Source organism: Diceros bicornis, chromosome 10 (assembly GCF_020826845.1).
Source record: "Diceros bicornis minor isolate mBicDic1 chromosome 10, mDicBic1.mat.cur, whole genome shotgun sequence".
NCBI lineage: Eukaryota > Metazoa > Chordata > Mammalia > Perissodactyla > Rhinocerotidae > Diceros > Diceros bicornis.
This window is the reverse complement of record NC_080749.1, coordinates 44,584,261-44,611,085: the sequence shown is the minus strand read 5'-3', so window position 1 is coordinate 44,611,085 and position 26,825 is coordinate 44,584,261. Positions and strand designations below refer to the sequence as shown.

At 36.5% G+C, this 26,825-nt stretch overlaps 1 protein-coding gene across 1 annotated transcript in view; it reads left to right on the top strand.

Moving 5' to 3' along the window:
• Positions 1–25,845, top strand: part of IFIH1 (interferon induced with helicase C domain 1) — a 55,524-nt gene extending 29,679 nt beyond the window's left edge. The window contains exons 5-16 of the mRNA XM_058549103.1: positions 976–1,196; positions 8,751–8,961; positions 9,843–10,060; positions 11,242–11,358; positions 13,647–13,770; positions 14,312–14,563; positions 14,945–15,204; positions 17,810–17,959; positions 19,447–19,608; positions 22,871–23,061; positions 23,576–23,669; positions 23,771–25,845. Coding sequence (XP_058405086.1) covers positions 976–1,196; positions 8,751–8,961; positions 9,843–10,060; positions 11,242–11,358; positions 13,647–13,770; positions 14,312–14,563; positions 14,945–15,204; positions 17,810–17,959; positions 19,447–19,608; positions 22,871–23,061; positions 23,576–23,669; positions 23,771–23,950 — 2,180 coding nt within the window. The 3' untranslated portion in view covers positions 23,951–25,845. The remainder of the gene's footprint in view (positions 1–975; positions 1,197–8,750; positions 8,962–9,842; positions 10,061–11,241; positions 11,359–13,646; positions 13,771–14,311; positions 14,564–14,944; positions 15,205–17,809; positions 17,960–19,446; positions 19,609–22,870; positions 23,062–23,575; positions 23,670–23,770) is intronic.
• The last annotated feature ends 980 nt before the right edge of the window (positions 25,846–26,825 follow it).

Genomic DNA, 26,825 nt, shown 5'->3' with positions numbered 1-26,825 from the left:
TTATTCTAATGTTCATAAAATTAATGTATGTTAGTACTTTGTCAGTATTATTTTAAATATAGAAATCTATGTTAATTGGAAATGTTTTTAATCTATTGTGCTTTGAGTTTCAGGAAAATATGAATATGTGGATATATACATATAAGGAAGTGATAAAGATCACAATTCACAACTAAATGGCAAAATTAGTCACAATTCAGTTTAAACCAACAAAATTGTTTTTCATCTTTCAATGAAAACCTGCCAATTAAAGGCTAGCATGGGAGGAGTTTTTCCCCTCTCTCTAAATATTGCTTCTGGTTAATCTGGTTGCCTCAAATGGCAAAAATGAGACTTTTTTGGGTCATTTTTAGATGTTTGAGATAGATAGAAAGATAGATAGATAGACAGACAGACAGACAGATATGCTTTTTGGTATTTGTTTGTCTGACAGAGTTTTTCAAATGAAGGAAAGTAGCATCATCTATAATATCTTTGCCATAAAAAGTAAGAGAGAATACAGATCAAGGAGGACTAATGATTCTTCCTTTCCCAGTTCCTCTTGACATGTAGGAGGTAGGGCAAAGAGAAACAAGTAGGGCATAATGGCTCAATAAAGGAATGGAATGTCTGATGTATTAAGAACCATTAACTGCCAATCCTGCACCACAGCCATTTCTGTGATCTCCTTTTGGCTTTGCCCACTCTGTGAAGTCTCCCTCATGTTGCCCCCTCTCAGTCTTCTATCCTATTAATTCACTCCCTCTGCACCCCCATGCCCCAGGCCGCTTCCATGATAGACCACCTGGGTTGTATCCTGCAAATGCAAACGGAGAGCTGACACCCATTTGGTGCAGAAAATAGAAAATGGATTGGTTTGGACCACACATGAAAAGGAATTTAAACCACAAGAGGCCTATGTAGAGTTTCAGGCTTTCTAGCCTTAGTTATGTTGTTGTCCATTCCCTTATTTTTCTTCCTTTTAACTTCCTTCAGATGAAGAGAATGTGGCAGAAAGAGCATCCCCTGAGCCAGAACTGCAGCTCAGGCCTTACCAAATGGAAGTTGCCCAACCAGCCTTGGAGGGGAAGAATGTCATTATATGCCTCCCTACAGGGAGTGGGAAAACCAGAGTGGCTGTTTACATTGCCAAGGATCACTTGGACAAGAAGGAAAAAGCATCCCAACCTGGAAAAGTTATAGTCCTTGTCAATAAGGTATTCAAAATGCACATAATATAACATTGTTTATTTTTGTTTTATTATTCTGAAGCATTTGTATAATGACATTTGGAACAATGGATCACACAGATTTAGTTTAATTAGGAGTAATATCAAAATAAGTAATTTATTTTATTTTAAATCTTTGCTTTTCCAGTTATATGTAATATCTAAGTTATTAGCCTTTAAAACAAAATTTTCCGTAAGACCAGAACATTAAATCAAATAGCTGTAACTTACGTATAAAGAGTATATTTACTCAGATATTCTTTAAGGTTAACTGGTACTAATTTAAGTTATCATGGCATGTAAAGATAAATTATTTCAAAATATTACTGGAATCAAGGGTCAAATATTGTCATTTAGAGTCTCTTTAACCATTGACCTTTGGTCAAAGGTGGCAAGTACTCTTTGTCCAGAATATGTGTAATTTGATTTGAAGATAAAGAGAAGATTAAGTAAATATTTGACTGATCTATATCTAGTTAAATAGAAAAATAGATAACTAACTTTCAGGATTACATATATCAGTATATATATCATAAAGATATATATATTAGTTACATTAAATGCAACTATGATTTTTCTTTAATAATTCATGCCTTGGGGTATTTGAAGGCCAATCTTCATAAACAAGTATGTGTCTCCTTCACTGTAAAAGAAAATATGGTTATTTGAGCTTTATTAAGATAAATGAGAGTTTATTAATTTATAAATTTGTAAATTGGAGATATTAATCTTTACCATTTTATGGAGTAAAATTGAATATGCTTTTCTATCACCAGAAACAATCGTTTTTCCTTTACTTATGGTAACTAGATTCTCATCTATTCCTTTACAGAAAATATAGTAATAGATTACACACCTTTCTTATATTTTGTGGGTTTCTATGATGCTAAACTTTTAGTTGCAACCTGCTTTTCAGTACTAAAGAAATGTGCTCACAATCCGTGATCTGAATGATTTCCATCATGTATTCCCACATGCATTTTGTATGTGTCTACTGAGTCTGAAGTCCTCTCCTTTATACTCGTATGCCCACTATTATTTCTTTTGTAATAATGGTCATATGATTAGAATTTATTTGTCTATAGCCTGTCATATGTTCCCTTTATTAAAGATATTATCTTTTGGAATAAAACAAATCTAGCTTTGATTACTATTTCTACCTACCAGTAATTTGACTTTGGACAAATTACTAATGTCTCTCACTTTAGTTTCCTCATCTGTAAAATGAACAAAATAATTCTATCTAATATAGTTGTTCTGAAGTTTAAACCAGATAATCTATCTAATCTAGGAATGACTCAGTAAATATTAGTTTCTTCTCCCACTCCTTTCTCATCACCTTCACAATGAAGGAAATGGAATTCCCTCACCAGTGAACAGCGTCTTAAGTGTCAGGTCCATAAAAAGAACAAAGTTAACTGAATTCAAAACCACTTAAGCTGACATTCTTAATACCGTTTGAATATTCTGCTATATCCTCAAACTCAGCCTCATCACCTCCCAGAGGGCTCTCCTTCCCTATTTATCTCTGTCTCTTTATCACTTCCTCCAAAGCATGTAGCCTCAAAACCTGGGAGTTATTTTTTATTCGTCTGCTTCTTTTACTTTCCCTATCAGGTCACAGCATCATAGTATATTACAGTTGAAAAGAGGCCCTCAGGATCCAGCTTTCGTCCATTGCAGAGTGGTTCTCTCACCTCTGCTGAGAAACTTCTAATATAAAGGAGGTCTCCCTTCTAAGAAGACAGCTTGATCCATTCTTTGAACAACTGACACTGTTAGAAAGCCCTGCATGTATTTACCAAAATCTGTTTCTCTGGAATCCACACACATTGGCTGGAGTTCTTTCCTCTGTGATTATGCGGAATAAGTCTTAATTCTCTTGCTTCATGACAGCCCTTCTCACAGAGAAGGCAGTGTCATGTGGCTCTTAAGATATTTTTCCTTGTGTTCTGTGGGATAAATATTCTCAGTTGCTTTGACTGTTCTTCGTATAACGTGGTTTCCAGACTTGCCATCATCCTGAGTGCTCCTACTTTTCAAGACATTTATCTAGACCCCTCTTAAAACACAGTGTCCAGAGCTGGACGAAATACTATAGATATAGTCTTATCAGTGCAATGTAGAAAAGATGAGTTGTGACACTTAGCCCGTGACTGGTTTGCCTTTGTCACCGGTGCTGGCACCCACAGACTCTTCTTGAGCTTGCCATGAACTAAAAAGCGTCAGTTCCTTTTCCTTTGAAAATCTGTTAAACTAGAACTCTCTTGAGTGATTTTCGTGCAGTTAATTTTTGAGCCTGAATGTAAATACTTATGTTTGTTTCTTCATATCATTCATGTTGATGATCGTTTCAGGTCTCATGTTTTTATTTGTGTCTAATGCACATTCCTTTCTGTAATCACTCCTTCTCCTCTCAATTCTATATTCTTGTCACAAATCTTTCATCCCATTGCATGTAGATGATTCTGTTAGTCCACATTTACAGCCAGGTTTAGATGTTAAATTATCCTCATTAATTATTCATATTCTTTGCATTATTGTGTAGACATTTAAGGACATGAGTCTAATTCCTGACCTGCTTTCCTGTTATTTTTCCCTAAGAATTACTAGAAATCCCTCCACTAGTTCTTCTATGTAATTATTTACTAATTACTAAAGTAATTATTTACTTTATTATCCCATTTCTTTGAATTTTAAGGTAATTTCAGCTTTAATTCTTTTTGACTGAGTCGGGAATCTCTGGCTCAGTAAGTCTACATAACCTGCATTCTGTGTTTGGCCCAATAGCATGGTATTATAACCTTTGATCTAGAAAAGAGAAATCCTGTTCCCTAACGCCATTTACTTTCATCTCCCTTCCTCCATCCTTTCCAAAGTTATCGCCTTCAAATTCGAGGAGAAATGAAAACACCACCTGTGTTCCCAGACTTTCTGTTTCCTATCTAGGGCTTCAACATCACGAGAGATGAATCCCAGGTTCCTTCAGATGCTGCAATGCAGCCCCATATGATTCAGCAGAAGTGGGTACAGTTGGGTTTGATTAGTCTTGGCAGGCACTCTGTTACATCTCAGGAGAAGGCTCCAAGAGGACCACACACCTCCCAATTAGCCATGTCAGACTTGCAGCTGGCTTTCTCTGTGTGCTTCAGTAGGAAGTCAGCACCACCCAGAGTGGGTATCAGGATTTCCTACACCTGCTACCTCCTGTGACAACTTCTTGTTCTGTAGACCAGAAGATGCTGCTTCTTTGGAAGGTCTTGAGTCATCCTTTATGGGAGAACCTCAGGATTCTATGTCACTTCACGGTTTAGAAATTCTTATTTCATTCAGCAACGTGAGAGTATCTAAAGACAAATCAAATACAGATCCTGTCCTCAAGGATCTACAGTCTAGGAAATTAGAGATGTGTATGAATAATATAATAATTAGTATTGTATTACTCTTTATAATAATAATTATTTTTATTGTATCTCATTAATTCCACACAGCTACTCTATCACGTAACCATAATTATCCCCATTTTACCCATCAGAAAACTGAGGCTTTAATTGGCCTGTCAGGGATCATCCAGCCAAAAAGCAGCAGAGCTGAGACTTGAACCCTTTTCCTCTGAGGTTAACTGGTCTTCTCCTTCCGCCATACTCTACTGCAAGGGAAAAAAGGATAGGTGAAATATCAGGGAAGTTTTCTGAGTACAGGCAATATGTTAGCCTCTATTTCATTTAATTGTCGCAACGACTCTGTCATAGGTTAACATTATGCTCATTTTATTAACATGTAAATTGAGATGATTGAAATGATTAAGTAACTTGTCCAAAGTCACACAAGAAGTAGCTGGAGTGGCTGTTTTCAGGGCTGACTTTCTGTCCTCTGAGTCATGCTATCTCCTTCTGCTAAATTTAATTTCCATTCCCTTCCTCAGAATCTTTCTTTCTGACTTCTTTCTCAGATTATTTCTTCTATCTTTATTATTATTTATTATTTAATTCATTTAAACTAAAAACAAACAAACAAAAAAACAGTTCACTCATTTCTCCCACCCCCAACCCCTGCTTCTGGCAACTACCAATTTGTTCTCTGTATCTGTGAGCTCAGTTTTTTAAAATTTAAAAAAAAAAATTTAGATTTTCCATATAGGAGAGGTCATATGGTATTTGTCTTTCTCTGTCTGACTTATTTCACTTAGCATAATGCCCTTGAGGTCCATCCATGTTGTCACAAATGGCAAGATTTCATTCTTTTTTATTGCTAAATAATATTCCTTTATATATGTGTGTGTATATATATATATTTATATGTATATATTTCTTTATCCATTCATCCATTGATGAACGCTTAGGTTGTTTCCATGTCTTGGCTATTGTGAATAATGCTGCAATGAACATGGTGGTGCATATATCTTTTTGAATTAGCGTTTTTGTTTTCTTTGGATAAATACCCACAAGTGGAATTGCTAGATTATATGGTAGTTCTATTTTTAATTTTTTGAGGAACCTTCATACTGTTTTCCATAGTGGCTATACTAATTTACAGTCCCACCAACAGTGCACAAGGGGTTTCCTTTTTTCTACATCCTCACCAACACTTGGTATTTCTAGTCTTCTTGATGATAGCCATTCTAACAGGTGTGAGGTGCTATCTCATTGTGGTTTTGATTTGCATCTCCCTGATGATTAATGATGTAGAGCATCTTTTCATGTACCTGTTGGCCATCTGTATGTCTTCTTTAGAAAAATATCTATTCACATCGTCTGCCCATTTTTTTTAATTGGATTGCTGGGTTTTTTTCTATTGAGTTGTATGAGTTCTTTATATATTTTGGATATTAGCCCCTTATCAGGTATATGATTTGCAAGTATTTTCTTTCATTCATTAGATTGCCTTTTCATTTTGTTGATGGTTTCCTTTGCTATGCAGAAGCTTTTTAGTTTGATGTAGTCCTACTTGTTTATTTTTGCTTTTATTGCTTTTGCTTTTGGTGTCAGCTTCAAAAAATCACCACCAAGACCTATCTCAAGGAGCTTACTGCCTATGTTTTCTTCTAGGAGGGTTATGATTTCAGGTCTTATGTTCAAATCTTTAATCCATTTTGAGTTAATTTTTGTGTATGGTGTAAGAAAATGGTCCAGTTTCATTCTTTTGCATGTGGCTGTTCAGTTTTCCCAAAACCATTTATTGAGGAGACTGTCCTTTCCCCACTGTATAATCTAGACTTCTTTGTCATAAATTAATTGACTATTTATGCGTGGGTTTAATTCTGGGCTCTCTATTCTATTCCATTGATCTATCTGTCTGTTTTTATGCCAATACCATACTGTTTTAACTTCTGTGGCTTTGTAATGTAGTTTGAAATTAGGGAACTTGATGCCTCCAGCTTTGTTCTTCTTTCTCAAGATTGCTGTAGCTATTCGGGGTCTTTTATGGTTCCATACAAATTTAAGAATTTTTGTTCTATTTCTGTGAAAAATGCTTATATAAGAGGAATGAAAAGAATAGTTCTACAAAAATGAATCCGACTTTGTGGAAAAGAGAGAGGAGCTGTGGTTCTCAAATTTTAATGTTGCATGGGAAGCTTCATAATAGTGCAGGTTTCAAGACTCTGTCCCCAGAGATGGTCCCTAGATTCAGTAGTTCTTGGGTGAGGCTCAGGACTCTGCATTTTCCGAATCTCTCATGTGATTTTGTGGCAGGTAGATCAGAGACTTCACTTTGAAAAAAAAAAAGCACTAACTGAAAGCTTCTCTCTTTATTTTGTCCACGCTGTGTTATTTTCTTTCACTTATCAAACTTGATTATTGATTGTAAGTCCACTTTGCTTCCTTGAAATTCATGGATTCCATTTTACAATCCCCCCACTTTCAATCTTGGAAGCCTTCGTCATTTCTACTAATAATACACTTCTTCATACACTTTCTCCTCACCCACAGGGATCAGCCAGCCCTCATTTTACACATAAGTGAGGCTTACCTCAAGATAAAAGGTGAATAATACATACCCTGCGGACCAGTGGAAAAGTAACTGCTGATCACATTATCAGAGAGTTACATTATGAGGAATATTAATGCGTATTCTTTGATACTTGCTGTTGAAACTCTTCCTGCCAACTCTCTATTTGTCACACTGTACAACCCTGGGCTTCCGTTGTATAAATTCTTCTAGGATATGACCTTCAAGATGGCTTGCTTATTCCTTTCCCCTAATCCAGGAGGTATTCTGAATGACTGGTAATGTGTAGCATTGAGGTGTCAACTCAGCCACCTCCAGCAGACACTATGACATAAGGACTTTTTTTTTTTTTTTTTTTTGCTACCATGCAACAAAACCTTTATTAACATTTTAAACAGGCTCAGCTTTTACTGAAACTGGTAATTTCTAAACTTCAATTGGGGCAAATGGCTAGAGTGCAGAGTAATGCCATCATTGGGCAGTGTGAATGCAAGACTGGAGAATTAACAGCCACCCCTCAGACAGAGGATCAGGTGCAGGGTTGACTCTGGAGGTTGTAGTCAGAAAGAGTGAGGCCATCTTCTAGCTGCTTGCCTGCAAAGATGAGCCTCTGCTGGCCAGGGGAGATGCCTTCTTTATCCTGGATCTTGGCCTCCACGTTCTCCATGGTATCACTGGGTTCCACCTCCAGGGTGATGGTCTTGCAGGTCAGAGTCTTCACGAAGATTTGCATTTTGACCTGTTAGCAAATGCCAAGACATTGTGAATCGCCAATCAGGTCAAGGCACCTCAACATCAACACATTCTCACTTGACAATGCTAGTTGCCTCTGAAACAGTTTCCACTGCTTTTGCCAAACCTGTTTGCTATTTTGTTCTTTCTCAGCCACCAAAGCTGTTCCAGTAGTCCATTCCTTCACCTCACATCCGTTCTCCTAGGCAATGCCTTACCTCCTCATTTTTGGTTCTCAGCTCCCTCCAATCCTTTAGACATGTTGCCTCTGGCCTGATCCCCAAACAAACAGGAATTAATCAACTTTACAACACAATTCACAAGGGTACTGTGAACTGTTATATAAAATTTAAAATACTCTGCTTGGTGTTCACAGCCCTTTGTAGCTCGGCCCTGCTCTACAAATTCAAAATTTATTTCTTATCGAGACTTAGTTTCAATTTATCTCCTTGCAGCTTACAAGATTTAAATTCCTTCTAAAACTGTCTTTTGAGCAATCAGTTGTTTTTTCCTCTTTGCTGTCGCTTTGTATGTTTCTATGGGAGAATTATTATATTGTGTTGCAATAATGTGTTTTGTTTTGTTTAGTCTTGTTCTATGTGTTCAATTAGATTGAGCTCCTGAAAATTATCAACCATATCTTAAGCATCTTTGTGTTCCAGATACGATGTCTACATCTAATAGGCATTCAATAAATGCTTATTGACAGATGAATGAATGGAATGATGGATAGGTTGTTATGCCTAATTAACTGATAATGTAAACACCTCTGATAATGCTTGATACATAGTAGGCCTTTGGTCAATACTTCTTTTGCTTTGACTTTGCTCTTTTTTTTTTTTAATTTTGGTATTTTTAAAGGTACCGTTAGTTGAACAGCTCTTCCGTGAAGAGTTCAATCCATTTTTGAAGAAATGGTATCGAATTACTAGATTAAGTGGTGATACTCAATTGAAAATATCATTTCCAGAAGTTGTCAAATCCCATGATGTTATTATCAGTACAGCTCAAATCCTTGAAAACTCCCTTTTAAACTCAGAAAAAGGAGAAGATGCTGGTGTCCAGTTGTCAGGTTGGTTGAAATGTTTATATTTGGAAAAGGAAGAATTAGTAATAATATTAGTGATTGTAACAGAGGCTGTATTAGTTAAATAATTCTCTAAATGTTGATTAAAAAAAGATGAACTTTGGTTTAGATTGTCTTTCGTTGCTTGAGTTTTCATTTAAACCCTTCTACTTCCTTGGGGAAAGAAACAAACAAAAAATTTGATAAGTTTTTTATACGATCACTTTATTCTGCATAAGAATATCATTATTAAATCAAGCACTCACTGGACTTTTCATTTACTTCTTATTTGTAGGTACTGACATGTTCTTTTTTATATGCTAGTGGATCCTGTTAGATCTGCCTTCTTCTCCATAGAATAAAAATACAATGCTTTCTATTTTGAGGGGGATGGGAAGAGAAGGTATGCGAGAGGAAGAGAAAGAAGTATAAATAATCATAATAATGAAATGCAATGTTAAAACAAGGCAAAATAATCCCTCTTTAAATAGTGTGGTTTTCATTTGATATAGTAAAAATTAAAATTTACTAACTTAAAATTAAATATTTTATTAAAGAACAAAAGTATAATCCTGAGAGTTTTGGGAATAAACCACGGTTTGAATTCCATCCCATAACACTTTTTAGATCTGTAAACTTTCCGAAACTCATCTATTAAATGGAGATAATATCTAATAGGAATCGTTTCATGATTGATACACATGAACTCTGTATGTACAGGTGACTAGGATAGGTACATTCCCCTCTTAAAAAGTAGAAGAGGGCTGTGCCAGTAATCTGCCCAAGAAATGACATCCCCACAGCAGCTCAGTTGACTAGCTTAAAGGTACTTTTTTCACTGTACCTTGCTGGTATGGACGAATGAATCATCTGAATTTTCTTTTAAGACTTTTCCCTCATCATCATCGATGAATGCCATCACACCAACAAAGAAGCAGTCTATAATAACATCATGAGGCGTTATTTGAAACAGAAGTTGAAAAACAATAGACTCAAGAAAGAAAACAAACCAGTGATTCCCCTACCTCAGATCCTGGGACTAACAGCTTCGCCTGGTGTTGGAGCAGCGAACAAGCAAGCCAAAGCTGAAGAACACATTTTAAAAGTAAGTCATTAACTTTATGTGTAACCAAAGAAACCAAAGCTAAAACACATGCCAGTGCTACTTGGGCTTTTTAAGTAAGGTTAGGTCCAAGTGCCATGGAGTGCATGAAAGAAGGTATTCAGTGATCATCAGTGAAGTGAAATCTGTTTGCTTTAGTTAAAGTAAATATACTCAATCTTCTACAAAACAGTAACATACCTTAATAAATAACTATGCCATGGAACAATATCACAAAAATTATGGAGAACAGATATAATTAATGAAAAGTTGGGACAAATGAAACACTTTCTTTTAAATATTTACTCCTATTGTTAAACTCGATCTATTTGATATGGAAATATGCATAAACTATGAAAGTTTCTAATTTTCATACTTGCTCCATGAGTTTCAAAATTGCATATTTTCTACCGTGTCTTTTTTATTCTGTGTGATTCTCATATTCTGCGTATTCAAATTAAATGGGAAAATGGAGATATGAGAATCTTTATTAAAGATCTATTACTTGTCAGCTGCCCCAAAATGATAACACCACATCAAGTGCTGTTGTTGATCTCAAGTGTTAAAGGAATTCAGAGTAACCTAAGATGTGTGTTGGCACCAAGGCAATTGCATTTGTATTTTAAGTCCCTTTCTTTATGTTGAATTCAGTAAAAATCATGCAGAGTAGACAAAGGTACAAGTTTTGGTTCCAAGATACATTTATTACTGGGATTAAGAACTGACTCCAATCTAGATCCAGGCACAGGAGCTTCAGCTGCTCCTAGCATCGCACTCCTAGCATACACACTTTATGTGTAGAAGAGGGTGCTAATATAATCCAGTGATGTCAAGATGACCTTTAAAATGCCTCAGGTAATATGGTCATCTCATAACCATTCTCTGCTGATCTCTGCAATTTGCTATATTCTTTCCATGTCAGTTTTTCCAGCTGGAAAATGGAATTTAGGGAATGAAAATAAATACACTTCTTTTCTGGAATTATCTACCAATTTGATTTAGAAGCTCCTTTTTACTCTATCAGGATAAACGTTATTGGTTAATGAGATCCACAGTAAAGCAATACTAAAATGTTATATTTAGCAAGTCGTGCTGTCTGTTTCTTACATGAAAAAGAATTCTACATTGAATCAATTGAAAGGGAAAAGTAATTATTTGAATATTGAAAAATGTCTCTTTTCCAGATATGTGCCAATCTTGATGCATCTACCATAAAAACTGTGAAAGAAAATATTGATCAACTCAAAGATCAAATAAAGGAGCCATGCAAAAAGTTTGCAATTGCAGATGACACCAGAGAAGTATGTGCTTAAAATTTTATGTTTATTTAATTGGTGATACCATACTCAACTGAAAGATGCAAAGATTATTTTATACCTACTATCTAAACAATATTATTTTAAAGTTTTAGCAAAGAAGTTGCAGGGTTTTTTTTTTTTTTTTCAATGGATATTAGGCAGCAAAGCACTACTGTGAATTCTCTCTTTCATCCTGCTTTTAATCTTCTGGTTTATATGAACAGTAGCTCAGTAATTGGTTTACTATATATGAGCCTTGGAGGATGAGGGTGGGGAGGGTTGAACAGCTAAGCTAGATGGGTTACCAGAGATTGTTTTATTCTTTTTTTTGCTTTCTTGGTGAATTCCAGGATTGGTTTTCTGATATTCCGCAGATCCATTTTGTTGTTACCAGATTACAGCTGACAATGATAGTGGGAATCCTACCTAATTTACCTATTTACTTTCTTAGGAAAATACTTACATGGTAAAGTGAAATATTTACTTTAATTGTGCTTTTGCAAGGAATGTTTTAACTACAGTCTATAAAAACTGTGACAGAGTTAGTTTGAACGTTATGGCCAGGACATTATGTTGATACTTTCTTTCGTAAAATTTTAAGAGCATGATAAATTTTAGCTATATGTACTTGATAAAAAGTATAATCATTGAAAATCTATTGGGGCTGGCCCCGTGGCTTAGTGGTTAAGTGCACGCGCTCCGCTACTGGCGGCCTGGGTTCGGATCCCGGGCGTGCACCAACGCACCGCTCTTCCGGCCATGCTGAGGCTGCGTCCCATGTACAGCAACTAGAAGGATGTGCAACTGTGACATACAAGTATCTACTGGGGCTTTGGGGGGCAAAAAAAAAAGGAAGAGGATTGGCAATAGATGTTAGCTCAGAGCCGGTCTTCCTCAGCAAAAAGAGGAGGATTAGCACAGATGTTAGCTCAGGGCTGATCTTCCTCAAAAAAAAAAAAAAAAAGAAAAGAAAATCTATTGAAATCATTGAATCTCGTAAAGATTCTAGGATTAAATGATAAGAAACATGTGTAATGGATAATAATTATGTTTGAAATGTGGTAGGCACTAAACCAATGTTAGTGACCAACCTCCATAGATTTTTCTTGAAATTTTGAAAAAAAGTAGTATCTATTCCAGCTGAACTGGCACATTTGAATGTACTTCAGTTTCCTTTCCTATACTTGTTCATGTTTACTTGATAAGTTTAAATGCATGTTTCTGCTCATAATCCTTAAAAAAAAAACTAAACACAACACTTTCAGGATATTTTTTAAAAAGAATCTGCCATCTTCCTTTTTAACTTACTTAACTTTTGGTATACTTTTTAATAAGTATAACACACATACAGAAAAGTACAAATTCATAAGTATACAGATTGCTGACTTTTCATAAACTGAACACATCTGTGTAACCAAAATCCAGATCAAGAGACAGAACATTGTCAGCACTCCAAAACCCCTCAGTGCCCTTTCCAGTCACCATCCCCCAAAGATAGACACTATCTTGACTTCTCACATCAAAGCTGAGTTTTCACTGATTTTGAACTTTGTATGAATGAAATCATATAGTATGCACTCTTCTGTTTCTGACTTTTTTCAAAACTCTACCACTTAACTTCTATTTTGATAGAAATCATACTGAAACCAGTTCTTCGAAGAGGAATGTTTCTTTTTTGTGTAGTGTGAGGAAGACTGGCTCTGAGCTAACATCCATTGCCAATCCTCCTTTTGCTGAGGAAGATTAGCTCTGAGCTAACATCTGTGCCCATCTTCCTCTATTTTGTACGTGAGATCCTGCCACAGCATGGCTTGATGAGCGGTGCGTCGGTCTGCCCCAGGGGTCCGAACCCAAGAACCCTGGGCTGCCGAAGCAGAGCACGTAAACTTAACCTCTAGCTACACCACCTGGCCGGCCCCTGGGAAATGTTTCTTAAATTGGATTGCAGGCTTTCTAAATAATTGTGGCATTACTTTAATATGTTTTTTTAAAAAATTATTATTAACATTCCAGGTTTATATCATTCATTAATTTTATTTTGGTAAAATTTTTCAGTTGGAAATTTCAGAAGGAGTTTACAGTGTTGGTGTGAGTGTGGTTTGAGAGTAGAGGTATAAGAGAAACTAATAAAAAATAAATGTACAAAGAGATGATCAGAGATTAACTGGTTACTTTGTCTAGACAAAGATTCTAAATCAAATTTATTGTAACATGGAAATTATTTTCACAAACATAATATGATTCCTTTAACAATATAAACATGTGAGAATAAGTATATAATTTATTTTTAGGATCCATTTAAAGACAAACTTCTGCAAATAATGACAAAGATTCAAACTTTTTGCCAAATGAATCCAATGTCAGATTTTGGAACTCAACCCTATGAACAATGGGCCATTAAAATGGAAAAAAAAGGTAATTTGGATTTTGACCTAACAGTTTATCCCACGTTTATGCCAAGATTTCAGATGACTATATCACATATTCCCAAGAAAACTGAAAGCAAATGTAACATCAAATGGAATTTCTCTGTTTTAAGTAGGAAAAGGATAAACATGTTACAATTCCTTTTCTAAGGAAAGAAGCACCAATTCATCCATTTTCTCTTTATCTCCAGAGTCTTTCACTTATTATATATTTAGATTATTAAGATAAATATTAACAGCTCTATCTCCAAACACAAACTCAACTCATATGTTTTTCATGCAATTCCTCTGAGTCAGCATGGATCAGGTATGTATTCTTACTGATGCAGAACTCAAGCAACAAGTCTAGGAGCTGGAAAACTTGCCCCCTCTTAGAGCTCATGAAACATTTTAGGTCTTAACTTGCCCATCTCAAAAACAAGGTAAAGCCTATTTTGGAGTCAGTATCATAAACATATTCAAGTCAACCGCACAATTTTAGGGGGTGTGTTTGATCATTATTTCACTGTACATAATACATTCTTTCATAGCTGCAAAAGAAGGAAATCGCAAAGACCGTGTTTGTGCAGAACATTTGAGAAAGTACAATGAGGCCCTACAAATTAATGACACAATCCGAATGATTGATGCATATAACCACCTTGAAAGTTTCTATAATGATGAGAAAGAAAAGAAGTATGCAGTCCTAGAAAATGATAGTGATGAGAGTGGTGACGATGGTGATGGAAAGAAACCTTTGGAACTGGAAGAGACAGATAGATTTCTCATGACTTTATTTTTTGGTAAGAATCTATGTAACATTTATTACATGGTCTCATGCATTTATCTCTTTGACATAAACCCACTGCTTCTCAAGAGCTCTTCAAAAGGCCCTCTTAATCTTTTATTTTGAAGGAAGAAATCCCACTCATATTGGAGCCATTTCTAATTGATATGATCAGATTAGCTGTAAGTTGCATGATCACAATCAATCATTTGGTCATCTGATTTTATTGTCAAGATGATTGCAATAAATTTATTTATTAAACTAGTCTGATCATTAGATATAGCACAAGATTAACTGTAGTTGAGCCACATCTTAGTCCATCATTACATAAAATCTTCCAGTGTAATTATTATTCACATATAGTATTTTACTAATTTAAACTAATTATTTCTTAAAGACAACAAGAAAATATTGAAAAAGTTGGCTGAAAACACAGAACGTGAAAATGAAAAACTGACCAAATTAAGAAACACCATAATGGAACATTATACAAGGACTGACGAATCAGCACGAGGAATAATTTTCACAAAAACACGACAGAGTGCATATGCCCTTTCCCAGTGGATTACTGAAAATGAAAAATTTGCAGAAGTGGGAGTCAAAGCCCACCATCTGATTGGAGCTGGACACAGCAGTGAGTTCAAGCCCATGACACAGGTATAAACATCCTTCTGGATTTCTTTTCTTATGCTGTTACTGCTCTTCGCAAATTAGTTGTAGTCTTTTTTTCATCAATTCTCTCACCGCCCCACAAATAATTTTACATAATGAAACATTTGTTCTTGACAAAAATATGAGTTTACCAGCAATCTAATCTGTGGTATTTGACAAGCTAAGCATTGTCCTAGGAGTCATTTTTTTCACATACTTGGAGGAACTTTCTAAATTGAGTTTCCTTTGCAAAAATTATTGACATTTAAACTTAGTAACAAAATGGAAAATAGTTACAATATAATATCAAGTGGAAAAATCATATCCCCATAAAAATGTGTGCATTGTAATTAGAGCTATGTAAAATATGTTTGCATAGGATGAGATCTGTAAGGAAACTTGGAAAAATTAAGACATTTGATGTTAGAGATTTGGGACTATGAGAGATTTTCTGTTCCTTTTTAAGATTTTTAGTTTTATTTTGTTTTCATTTCGTTATATTGCTTATCGTGTGCACGGAAAAAAACACTTGGGAGAGAAAAAGGGCGCTTGGAGACATTACAAACATGGATGAAACAATGATGGCTTGTTAAAGTAAACTGTTCTTCTGGGCCGGCCCCGTGGCTTGGCGGTTAAGTGCGTGCGCTCCGCTGCTAGCGGCCCTGGTTCGGATCCCGGGTGCGCACCGACGCGCCGCTTCTCCGGCCATGCTGAGGCCGCGTCCCACGTACAGCAACTGGAAGGATGTGCAGCTATGACATACAACTATCTACTGGGGCTTTGGAGGGAAAAAATAAATAAATAAAATCTTTAAAAAAAAAAAAAAGTAAACTGTTCTTCTGAAGTCATATTGATCCTGAGTCTTGCTGGAAAAGGGGGCACTTCAGTTCTGTTATGGTCATCATCATTCAGTCCAATGGAGCAAATTAAATCTATTTTAGTGTTAGCTGAAAAGAAATAGTTCTTGAAATTGTCCACTATAATTCTCGTTATACTCTCTACATGTACTCTTGTTAAAGTTGCCTCTAAAATTTATGCCAGAGAAAGTATTGTTTTCCTTGGGTAAGGAGCTTACTTTCTTCTTTGTGATGAGAACTAGTTTACTTAATATGTTTGCTTTTTTGTCCTAGCTTCCAGGAAGCTCACAGGCAAAATTGAAGTTCAGCCTCACAGCCTCTGTGTTAATATTTACAAGTAATACATCTATACTCTTTCACTTTTGGTTTTGTTTTTAAGTTTCTATTATGTTAGCTTTAGTGTTATGACTTTGATTGTATGTGGCCTCAGCTCCTCTTTGAAAAGAGACAGGGTCAAATGGAAATTGTGTTTTCAAGCTGCGTTTTGCTCCTTATCCATTTCAGACTTGGGGCTTGCATGCCAAAATATAGAACACACCCCTTTTCTTACTCCCCACAACCTCACTTTGTAAACTCAGTTGGACTTACTCATTGGGAGAGGCGTTAGGCATCTACTTGATGTGACTTGAGGGTCTGATGCTGTGTCTGAAATTCTCATTATTAAAGTTACTCCTTTGAATGAAGGCATAGACATCTTCTACTAAAATCCAAGGACATGTAAGTTTTTATCAGTGGATGTGAGTGCAAGAGGGAGAAATTCTCAGAGAAGAGTGGAGAGGGGGTCTTCTGCAGGATTCCCAGCATTTAGGAGTCAAATAAAGACACCTACTGCCTCTGAGAAGAAAGGGAAGGGGCTAGGAGAACACACTGTTGTTCTGACGTGTTTATTTTTGTTTAATATACGGGGGCAAAAGATAGTGTGACTGTGCGCCAAAGGCCGACTGGACCAACAGCTTTGATGAGAGTGGTTATGATAATAAAACTACACTTGCCATATCAGGCTAGGTTTACGCTCACCCATTCTTCCTATACAGGGGCCAGAGTCCATATTTTAATTTCTTTGCTTATATTAACTTTCAAAATTCAGATTTTTAAATTTAGATATAGTTGTTTTGATAACTTTTTCTTTTCTTTTTATTTATATCCTCCCTTTGAACAGGTGATATATATACTTGTTTCAAAATTAATAAAGTGCAGGGCACGCCACTGTCCTCCAGTCTTCTAGCATCCTTCCCTGGAGGCAGCCAGTGTTTTCAGTTTTCTACATGTCCTTTCAGGAATATTCCATACGTTTCTTGCTTGAATGACTCTGTTGACTCAAAACTCAACAATCTTTAAAAGTGTCACTGCCTCTTATTCTCTGAATGTTAAAGATTCTGAAGTTAATGTAGTGAAAAGCAAAGCCTATTTTAGTTTCTCCTTGCCTTATCCTCTTTTCAACTAAAAGCATCTCCTCCTTTTTTCCTCCCAAGTCACCCATCAATTTATTTCCTTGGCATAAATGATGATCTTCCCACCTGCAGACTGGAGGATGGAAATATTTTTGTTATTGTGTGGTAATCCCAGATTGGAAATCAAATGTTGTCTCACCATCGTGTCTTTGTTCAATGCCAAAAACAGATGGCAGCAAATCCGTGTATGAGCTAATCCTTTGATTTACGCTGACCAGTTGTAATTTATTATTTCTTCTCCTAATTAGAAGATTTTAATGTGTTTAGCATCACAAAATTTAATTTATTAACATGTTTCTACAGAATGAACAAAAAGAAGTCATTAGTAAATTTCGCACAGGACAAATAAATCTGCTTATCGCTACCACAGTGGCAGAAGAAGGTCTGGATATTAAAGAATGTAATATCGTTATCCGTTATGGTCTCGTCACTAATGAAATAGCCATGGTCCAGGTACACTGAAATACCTCTAATATGTTAATTTTTGATTTTGTGTTCTTATTTTAATTGTTTTCTTTTAGTAAAACAGCACACACACTTTTAAAAATGTATCTGTTTTCCTACTAAAAGAGAAAGCATTTTGCAATGCATACAAATATCAAAACACTATTTTGCACAACAGAAACTTATATAATGTTATATGTCAATTATAACAATAAAAATAAAAAGAGAAATCTCAAAGAGCTGAGCATTACTGCCTTTTATGTTGTTGTTTAATTCATATGACAACTAGATACCTGTTGTATTTTTAAACAACAATTCTTCTTTGGTTGTTATGTCTGTGTCCTAAGATTTTTAGGAACATGACACTGGCTCCATCCACAAGAATCAAAATAAGCCTCCTTATTCCTAAGATGTCTGTGAGCCCACAGCTGGACCAGGAATCTGAAGCACAGGGTCCCACAAATGTCTGACAAAGTGACACACCAAACCTTAGGGAGCTCTGTTCTTTCTACATTTTCTTCCCCTATTTTTTCAACTTTGCTATATATTTGAAATTTTTCATGATAAAATGTTGAGGAGGGGAGATGTATACATGCAAAAAGAGAAAAAACAGCATGATGTCCCAGTTTTCATTCAATTTCACTTTATCTCTTACCCACACTATATTACAATGTAATTGTTACCTTTTGTTGAGTATATACAGGATTTGTGTGATTTATAGATATAATATTCTTCCTATAAAATTAACTAAAGGATTTTTTCTTCAATACTTTAAATTGCATCCTCCAATAGAAGGCAAGTCATGGAAGACTAAGATAACCAGACAGTCACCAAATTAGGAAGTAATTGTATTTCAGGAGTTGATTTGTTAGTGATTTATTACTCTGAGTGCATTTTCCATGAGGATAATATTATAGTTAATAGTTAGGTTCCTGGGCCAGGCCACAAAATTTTCTGTTACTCAAAAGGTAACTAAACATCATTTTCTAATGAGGACTAGAGAAATTTATCACCATGTTGAGCATGTTTTCAAGGGAAAATGTGCTCAAATTCCAATGTAGGATGCCAGGAACGGAGCTGCACACTCCACAGCCCTGGTGTCAAGGTCAGAGATGCCCGTTCTCCTCATTCATCCCTCCTACCAGGCAAGGGGAGTGGGGGTCCCCCAGTGCAAGTCACTGATTATAGTTCCCAGGGTTTGAGAGAGGGGTCCTAGGGAACAAAAAGGCTAGATAGAATGGTATTGTGTTACTGAGGCTTTTGAGGGCCTGTGTGGGGACCTAACCATCATCACTCTAGAACATTGTTTCTGCATTAAAGTGCATTTTGAGTTTCAAATAGCCAACTTGTAAAGAATGGATAATAACTAACTTCACTGAAAATAGAGAGATCATTTGAAGGCTTGGACAGTGATCAATGAATATCATTCCAGGACAAAAATGAGAGAGTTCACAGCAAGACAGCCCTTCATTTACTTTATTTCTTTATGTTCTCAGGCCCGTGGTCGAGCCAGAGCTGATGAGAGCACCTACGTCCTGGTTGCCCACAGCGGCTCAGGAGTTGTTGAACGTGAGACAGTTAATGACTTCCGAGAGAAGATGATGTATAAAGCTATAGACCATGTTCAAAATATGAGACCAGAGGAGTATGCTCATAAGGTATTGTTTTTAGCCCTCTTGGAATTTAGTTTTCACTTTAAAATGTCTGCCTGTGGTTGCCATTGATATCTTTGTGGCTAAGTCTTCAGATAAAAATTATGCTGAATTATAAGTTCCAGTTTGATGAGCTGTGCTTAGTCCAGATTCTCTCTCTTGATACAAAGAATCAAGATCCTTGGTGGGCAGAAATCGTCAGGGAGCCATTCCAGTGGAACCAACCATAAACTTTGGTAATATAAAATTAGGCTGCCCTTGATCCAGAAAGACTAGTGCAACTTACCCGCTTAACCCAATCTGGTAATTTTGGTTTGGTCCAATCTGTTTGTACAGGCCCAATTTTTCATTCCAGAAATATTTATGAAATACCTACTATGTGCCGGGTAAAGTTCTAGAAACAGGGAACATGGTGGCAGACAACACAAATAGACTCCTGCTGTATGAAGCTTATATTCTAGTGTGTACATGGTGAGATTTGAGGAGGAGACACAATAAACAGAAATAAAGCAAGAAATACATTATATAGAGATAAGAGCTGGAGAATTAGACTAGGACGACATGAAACAAGTCACTAGATGGGTACTTTAGATTGGGTGGTTGAGAAAGTTCTCCTAGAGGGAGTGACATTGAGGTTAGCTCTGAATGATAAGAAAATACATAATATGTCGTGTAGCTGCATCTCAATTTACTAACAGTTATTTGAGTTGTGAGAGAAATGCAGTGAAGGAAGAATGTATTTCTACAATATTTCAGGAAATCCCCCATACCACTGAATTAAAGACTGTAACTACTATAATAGCAAACAATCCATTTAGAAGAAAATTCACACCCTTGCATATGGGTGTGAATGTTAGTTTCTTAACATTGGAATTGGCTCTACCCTAAATAGAGTTTCACGAAAGGGATGCTTTCAAATTGGTGTGCATTGCTATAACCAACTCCAAGGTTTCCTGGCCAGGTTTCTACACAAATTTATATTTTAAAACCCTTTTAAATATAAGGCAAACCAAACATTTTGTAGTGTCAAATCAAACATTTGTGGCCTTGCAATACCACTGGAAAGTTATTGCTTTACATTTAATGTCCTAAATGAATGACTCAAGTGGATGTTTTCAAAGATTGATGTTTCAAAACCAGTTGTTTTGGGTAAACTCTAGAATAGTTTCTGGAGTTTATGAGTCTAATTTTTCCAGATAATCTCTAGAACAAGATACAGTCCCTTTGGGGGCCCCAGAATGGACTACCATTTTAGGTCTCCTTTGGCTAAGAGACCTATACTCCTAAAACTCCAGGTAGACAGGCTGAGAGCAGGGACAGCAATAATGTGAGGTACATGCCACCACTGCTCTGTTCAAAGTCCCCAGCACACATTGCTACCAGGTCACAGCAGTCTTTTCTTCTGATCTGAGAATCCTTCTCAACACAACATTCTGGCAACTGCTAATACATGATGAGAGTTGACACATAGAGTGAGGTCTATTTTCCACGTCATATACAGAGTTTATACATAACTAAAATCTTCTAAAATCAAATCAGACTTCCAGGAGCAAGTTGAAGATTATACACATTTTCCCTGGCATTGACCCAACAACTTTTGCCACATTATTACATTTTATTTGGACTTAGACTGATTATAGCCGTGCCTTCCATGTATTTATTATGATTTCTTTTCTTTTTTTGCCCCTCTAGTTATTTTATCTTCTTCGCTATCTTAGAGCTATTCTTTTAGTTTCTGGTGTTCTGGTTACATATCCCTACACTGACCTTAGTTTATTTTTAGTTTTTCTGTTGCACTCATAGGTGTTTCTTAATTGCCCACATGTGTGTGGTCCTATGCCAAATCATCTTTTAATCAGCTCACTGAACCATAAATATCTTGCAAGAACAACCTAATTAAACTTTTAGGGGACAGAATACTTCAATTTATTATGTTGTTATAATTTAAATAGGAAATTATTCTTTGTACCTATCTGATTAACCTATGATATGGCCCACAGTTTTGCTTGCAAGGTTTTGTTCTCTTTTCTGTGCTAAATATGACTGCCTTGAATCAAGGCCTAAAACATAGAAGCAAGAGCCAAAGAGATGGGCCATTCAGCTTTGTTCATCAGCACTGATAATTTACCGAAAATTTCCCTTCAGTCTTAAGGAAAACAATGGCTTCCTCCACAATTTAATATAAATTTGTCATGTATGAGAGGTTCAGTTTGGAGGTAAATTATTTAAGAAGCAGGTTTTTCTACTGTGATGTTATGTAGGTGTGAGAACTGGCCAGTCTCTATCTCAAGTTTTATGTCTCTCATAAACTGCATTGTTTCTGTTATGAAATAAGTTTGGCCACTAGCCACAGAACCTGGCATACAGGGGCTTAAGGGCTTATCCTCTCACATAAAGAATGTGGGCAATCTAGACCCACACGATAGCTCCATGATGTCATGAGGAAGCCATGACTTCTCTCTCTCTCTTCTCTGCCCTTTTAGTATTTGGCTTCCATTCTCAAAGTCAAAGATAGCTTTTAGAATTTCAACTGCCGCATGCTCATTCTAGGCAGGAAGGAGGAAGAAGATGGAGAAGGCAAAAAGTGCGCATGCCAGCTATCTGATACGTAAGGAGACTTTCTGGACATTCCACTCAATATCTCCTTATGTCTCAAAGGCCACTGGCTTGGAAATGTAGTCATTTAGCTAGCATATTTCCACTCAGAAATAAAATTATAGTTCTGTTCCTAGGAAGAAAGGATACTCGGGGGGGGGGGGGAACTAGTGGTTTCTGCCACAAATATGTAAAGAGGAGATTGACTAAGATAGGAAAGGGTCTGGAAATTACAATGTATGAGGAAAGATGAAAGAAACTGGAGGGCTTATCACAGATAAGGGAAGACTATAGGTAATGTAATAACGGTGTTTAGTTCTTAAAGAGATTCCATGTGGAAGAAAGTTTAGACTTATTTTATGAGACACAATTAAAACTAGTGGAGGGAGTTTAGAAGGAGAGAGGTTTTTTTTCTTGAATATTGCTAAGGACTTTCTCACAATAGAACTTTTCTAAAATGGAATGGGCTGTTTTTTGAACACTTAGGGGTTCCACATTTCCATGATTATAGGAGATTGTCTACTAAATTCTTTGAGGGGGCATTACCTCACTATTTTATTTCTAGACCATGGACCAAGTGTATGTTTTCATAACTGTCTAACAGCTCTGAATCCCAGGAGACTTATTTCAGTGAAACTATGAAAAAAAATTGAATATTTTTTTCTCAATGCAGATTTGGGAATTACAAATGCAAAGTATAATGGAAAATAAAATGAAAAACAGGAGAAGTATTGCAAAGCATTACAAGGATAACCCATCATTAATAAGTTTCCTCTGCAAAAACTGCAGTATGCTGGCCTGCACTGGAGAAGATATCCACGTAATTGAGAACATGCACCATGTCAATATGACACAAGAATTCAAGTAAGTCCAGGAAGACTCAATTTTAAGTTTCTTTATAAGGGGAGAGGCAGGTTGTATTGTAAATGTTCTTGCAAAAAAATACAAATGAGATTCATTATTTTTCGGAACTTCCCTACTTTTAGTCCCCAAATATTATCCCTGTTTCAAATGTCAGTTTTTCAAATATGCTGCACTGGGTCAGGGAGGGAGAAGTGTAAGACCCAAAGTCATTTTGATCCAAGGCACATCAGTTTGCTGTATACTCATATTTGTTCTCAACTTTTTGAACTGAAGTCTAGTTAAAATAATCAACAGTCTTGGAAGAAGCCGCAAAAGGCAGCATGCCCCTTGAGAGGTGTGTGTGGAAAGGGGGCATCTGCCTGATGATCTGGGGAGGCAGGAAGGAGAGAACGAATGAGGTGTAGGATAATGCCAGCATGGGGATGCACTTCAGGTCCAACAACACGTACCCATGGGCTGCATTTGGATTCTTTGCAAATTCTCAGGGATGTTTCTTACTCCTTGATAATTTTAGGAAACTCTACATTGTGAGAGAAAACGAAGCACTGAAAAGCAAGTTTGCAGACTATCAAACAAATGGCGAGATTATTTGCAAAAACTGTGGCCAAGTGAGTAAATTACTGTGGGCTTAATTTTACTTTGCGCCAAAATGAATTCTTAATCGAATGTGCATTTAATTTTTCCTCTCACTGTCTCTTTTGTTTTCCAGGCTTGGGGGACGATGATGGTGCACAAAGGGCTAGATTTGCCTTGTCTCAAAATAAGGAATTTTGTAGTGGTTTTCAAAAATAATTCACCAAAGAAACAATACAAAAAGTGGGTAGAATTACCTATCGTATTTCCCAGTCTTGACTATTCAGAATATTGTTTGTTTAGTGATGAGGATTGACATTTGATTCAAGCTTCTTTTAAAATATTATCAACTGAACATTAATATGATTTTGCTTAATGTTTTTATTGTACTGCAGAACGGATGTGAGAATTAATAAAGTCATTGCTTTACTCTGTGTTGAGCTGTATAGAGGAAGACAGCATATTATGCTTTCAGTTATCTGTCTTGGTTGTTGGCAAGGGTAAAGAAAATCTACCAATAATACTCATTAGTGTGGAGCAATATAGTACTGTGGGAAGAATACTGGAGTATAATGAGGATCCAGGGTACCAATCTCAGTCCTGTCACTGATTCTCAGAATAAAATTAGGCAAGTCAGTTCATCTTTCTGAACCAGTCTCCTTATTGGTGAAATGGTTTTAGTATTATCTACCTTTGCTTTTATTAGTTTTCTATTGCTGCATAACAAATTACCACAAACTTAGTAGCTTAAAACAATACCTGTTTATTATTGCACATGTTCTGTAGGTCAGAGATCCGGGCAGCATCCTCTGCTTAGGATCTGAGAAGGCTGACATCAAGGTGTCAGCCAGATGATGTTCTCATCTGGATGCACTTGGGGAAAAGTCACTTCCAAGCTCTATCAAGTTGTTGGCAGAATTTGTTGTCTTACAGCTGTATGACTGGGATTCCTATATTCTTGCTAGTTGTCCACTGTGGATCACTCTGAGCTCTTAGGGCTGCCCTCACCGTGTGGCCTGCTCACAGGCCCTTTCACACCACAGCTATTTGCTTCTTCAAGGCCTACGGGAGAGTTTCTGTCTCAAGTCTGTGATATCTCAAGTCTAAGATGAAGTCTTAACTGTGATCACAGCAGCGACTGTCCCGTCATCTTCATAGGTCCTGCCCACAGTCAAGGTCAGGGGAGTTTTCAGGGCATATACAGCAGTAGGCAGAAATCCTGGGGGCCATCTTAGAATTCTGCCTCCCACACCACTTGCCCAGTTTTAGTGATTAAGTGACATATATGTATATCTGAAAGCACTCTGAAAAATATGAAGCACCATAAAAGGCGAGGTGTTATGAGGCAGCAGCATCAGTTAGCTTAAGGCTGACTTTCTCAGGCTTCCCTCCATGAACATTACACTATGCTCAAAAACTACCTAGCAACAGGAATTGTGGCTAAATCTAGACTAGTTTTAACACGTACAAGATTACCTGTGTCAGTGGAGATGTCCAGGGTTCACACAGGATTTAGCTGGGAGCAGATGCTGGGTGTTATTAGAGACTAAAGAGAAAATGTCAACCTCTACCCCTCTCCAGGCAGAAGAGTAACTTCTCTGTGGCTGTGACATTTTCAGTGTTTCTGAAGTAAGTATGATCATTTAGAGATAGACACAGGGCCAAGCATTACAGAACATTCTCCCAAGTAGACAAGTAGCCTCTTTTGGAATGGAAGAGCCATATGATCAAGACAGAGCCACACTTGACCATTTTAAGCCATACTTTTCGAGTCTCACAGATGGCCTGCTCCAGGGAAACTGTTACCTCTTATGACTTAGGGGAAGCAAAATGTTGGAGGGAATGAAAAGAAAATTCTTCTGTGGTTTGATGGATTAATTAAGTTCAATCTAACAGCAGCTTCAAATCTTTACTTGATAAGACCTAAGCGAAGATGACTACTAACCACTCAGAGCTCTTGGGAATGCAAGAGGACAAAAGAAGATTATAGTTTTCTTAAAATACTTTTTAAAACTCCAGCTGACTCCATTTAAAGTATTGCTATCTTCTAGAATGTTTTGGAAACTATGCAAGAAACTAAATGTATAAAATAGCTAAATGTACTACTATAACATATGTACACTGTTTTTGAGCTGTCAACAAATATCAGGTTTTTTCGTCTATGTTTTCCAGTAATTTTTTTCAATAAAGAAGAGTTATTTCTACTTCAAAGTTTTAAAGTACGTGTTTCAAATAGCATAAAATTTAATATGTGATGGTACCTGAAAACTCCAACTGTGATGCATGTATTTCATTTCCAAACAATTGTAATAATTGCAGCACTTCGATTGGTAGTTACTGAACGGTTAATAATTGTAACATTTTAGAGTCATTTATAAAATATGCTCATGACACATAGACATCAGTCTGCAGTTAGAATGCCCGAGTTTTAGTCCCCAGAAAACCTGCAATTAGTTGAGTGACTGAGCAACTTCATCTCACAGGGCCTGTGTTTCCTCTCCTGGAAAATGAGACTAGATTAAATGATATCAAAGGTCCCTTAGAACTCTAGCATTCTCATAGTCCACGCTTCTGGATCCCTGGCTGCTTTCATTTTAAGACCTTGTGTAAAGACTTATGGTAATATCAGCTGTGTGCTAAATATCTGTCGAGTACATTACGCATTTGAAGGGAGCTCATATCTGCTCAGGGCACTGCAGGGGTCTCACAGAACAGATAGACTGGCTGCAGTCATGTCTCAAGGCAGGTTCAAAAGGCCTGAAAGTATCAGGAAATTTAAAAATACAAGCATTTCCAAGCCAAAAGACCACTGGCCAACCTGTGGGTAGGAAATGTAAAGGTTTTATACAAAAAGTTTGAGATCATTTCAGACCATATGAAATTAAAATACAGTAATTTACAGTTTATACAGATATCTTCAATGTAAGGCATTGAGACAATACAAAAATGGACAAGAAATGGTTTTCCAAGGGATGATTAGTGCATGTCACAACAGACTGTTGAAACTGAAAAATGCTGTAAAAGAGGGGAATATTTTCTCTCTGCAATTTCATAGTCCCTACGGCAGAGTGTTATTCTTAGAGAAAAGAAGGCTTCTGGTGGTGTTTTCAATTCAATTGAACATAAAGCCAAGAAGAATTTGAATTATTGGTTATTAATTTGGATTATTGTCATTGTTGGTTTGAAGATGT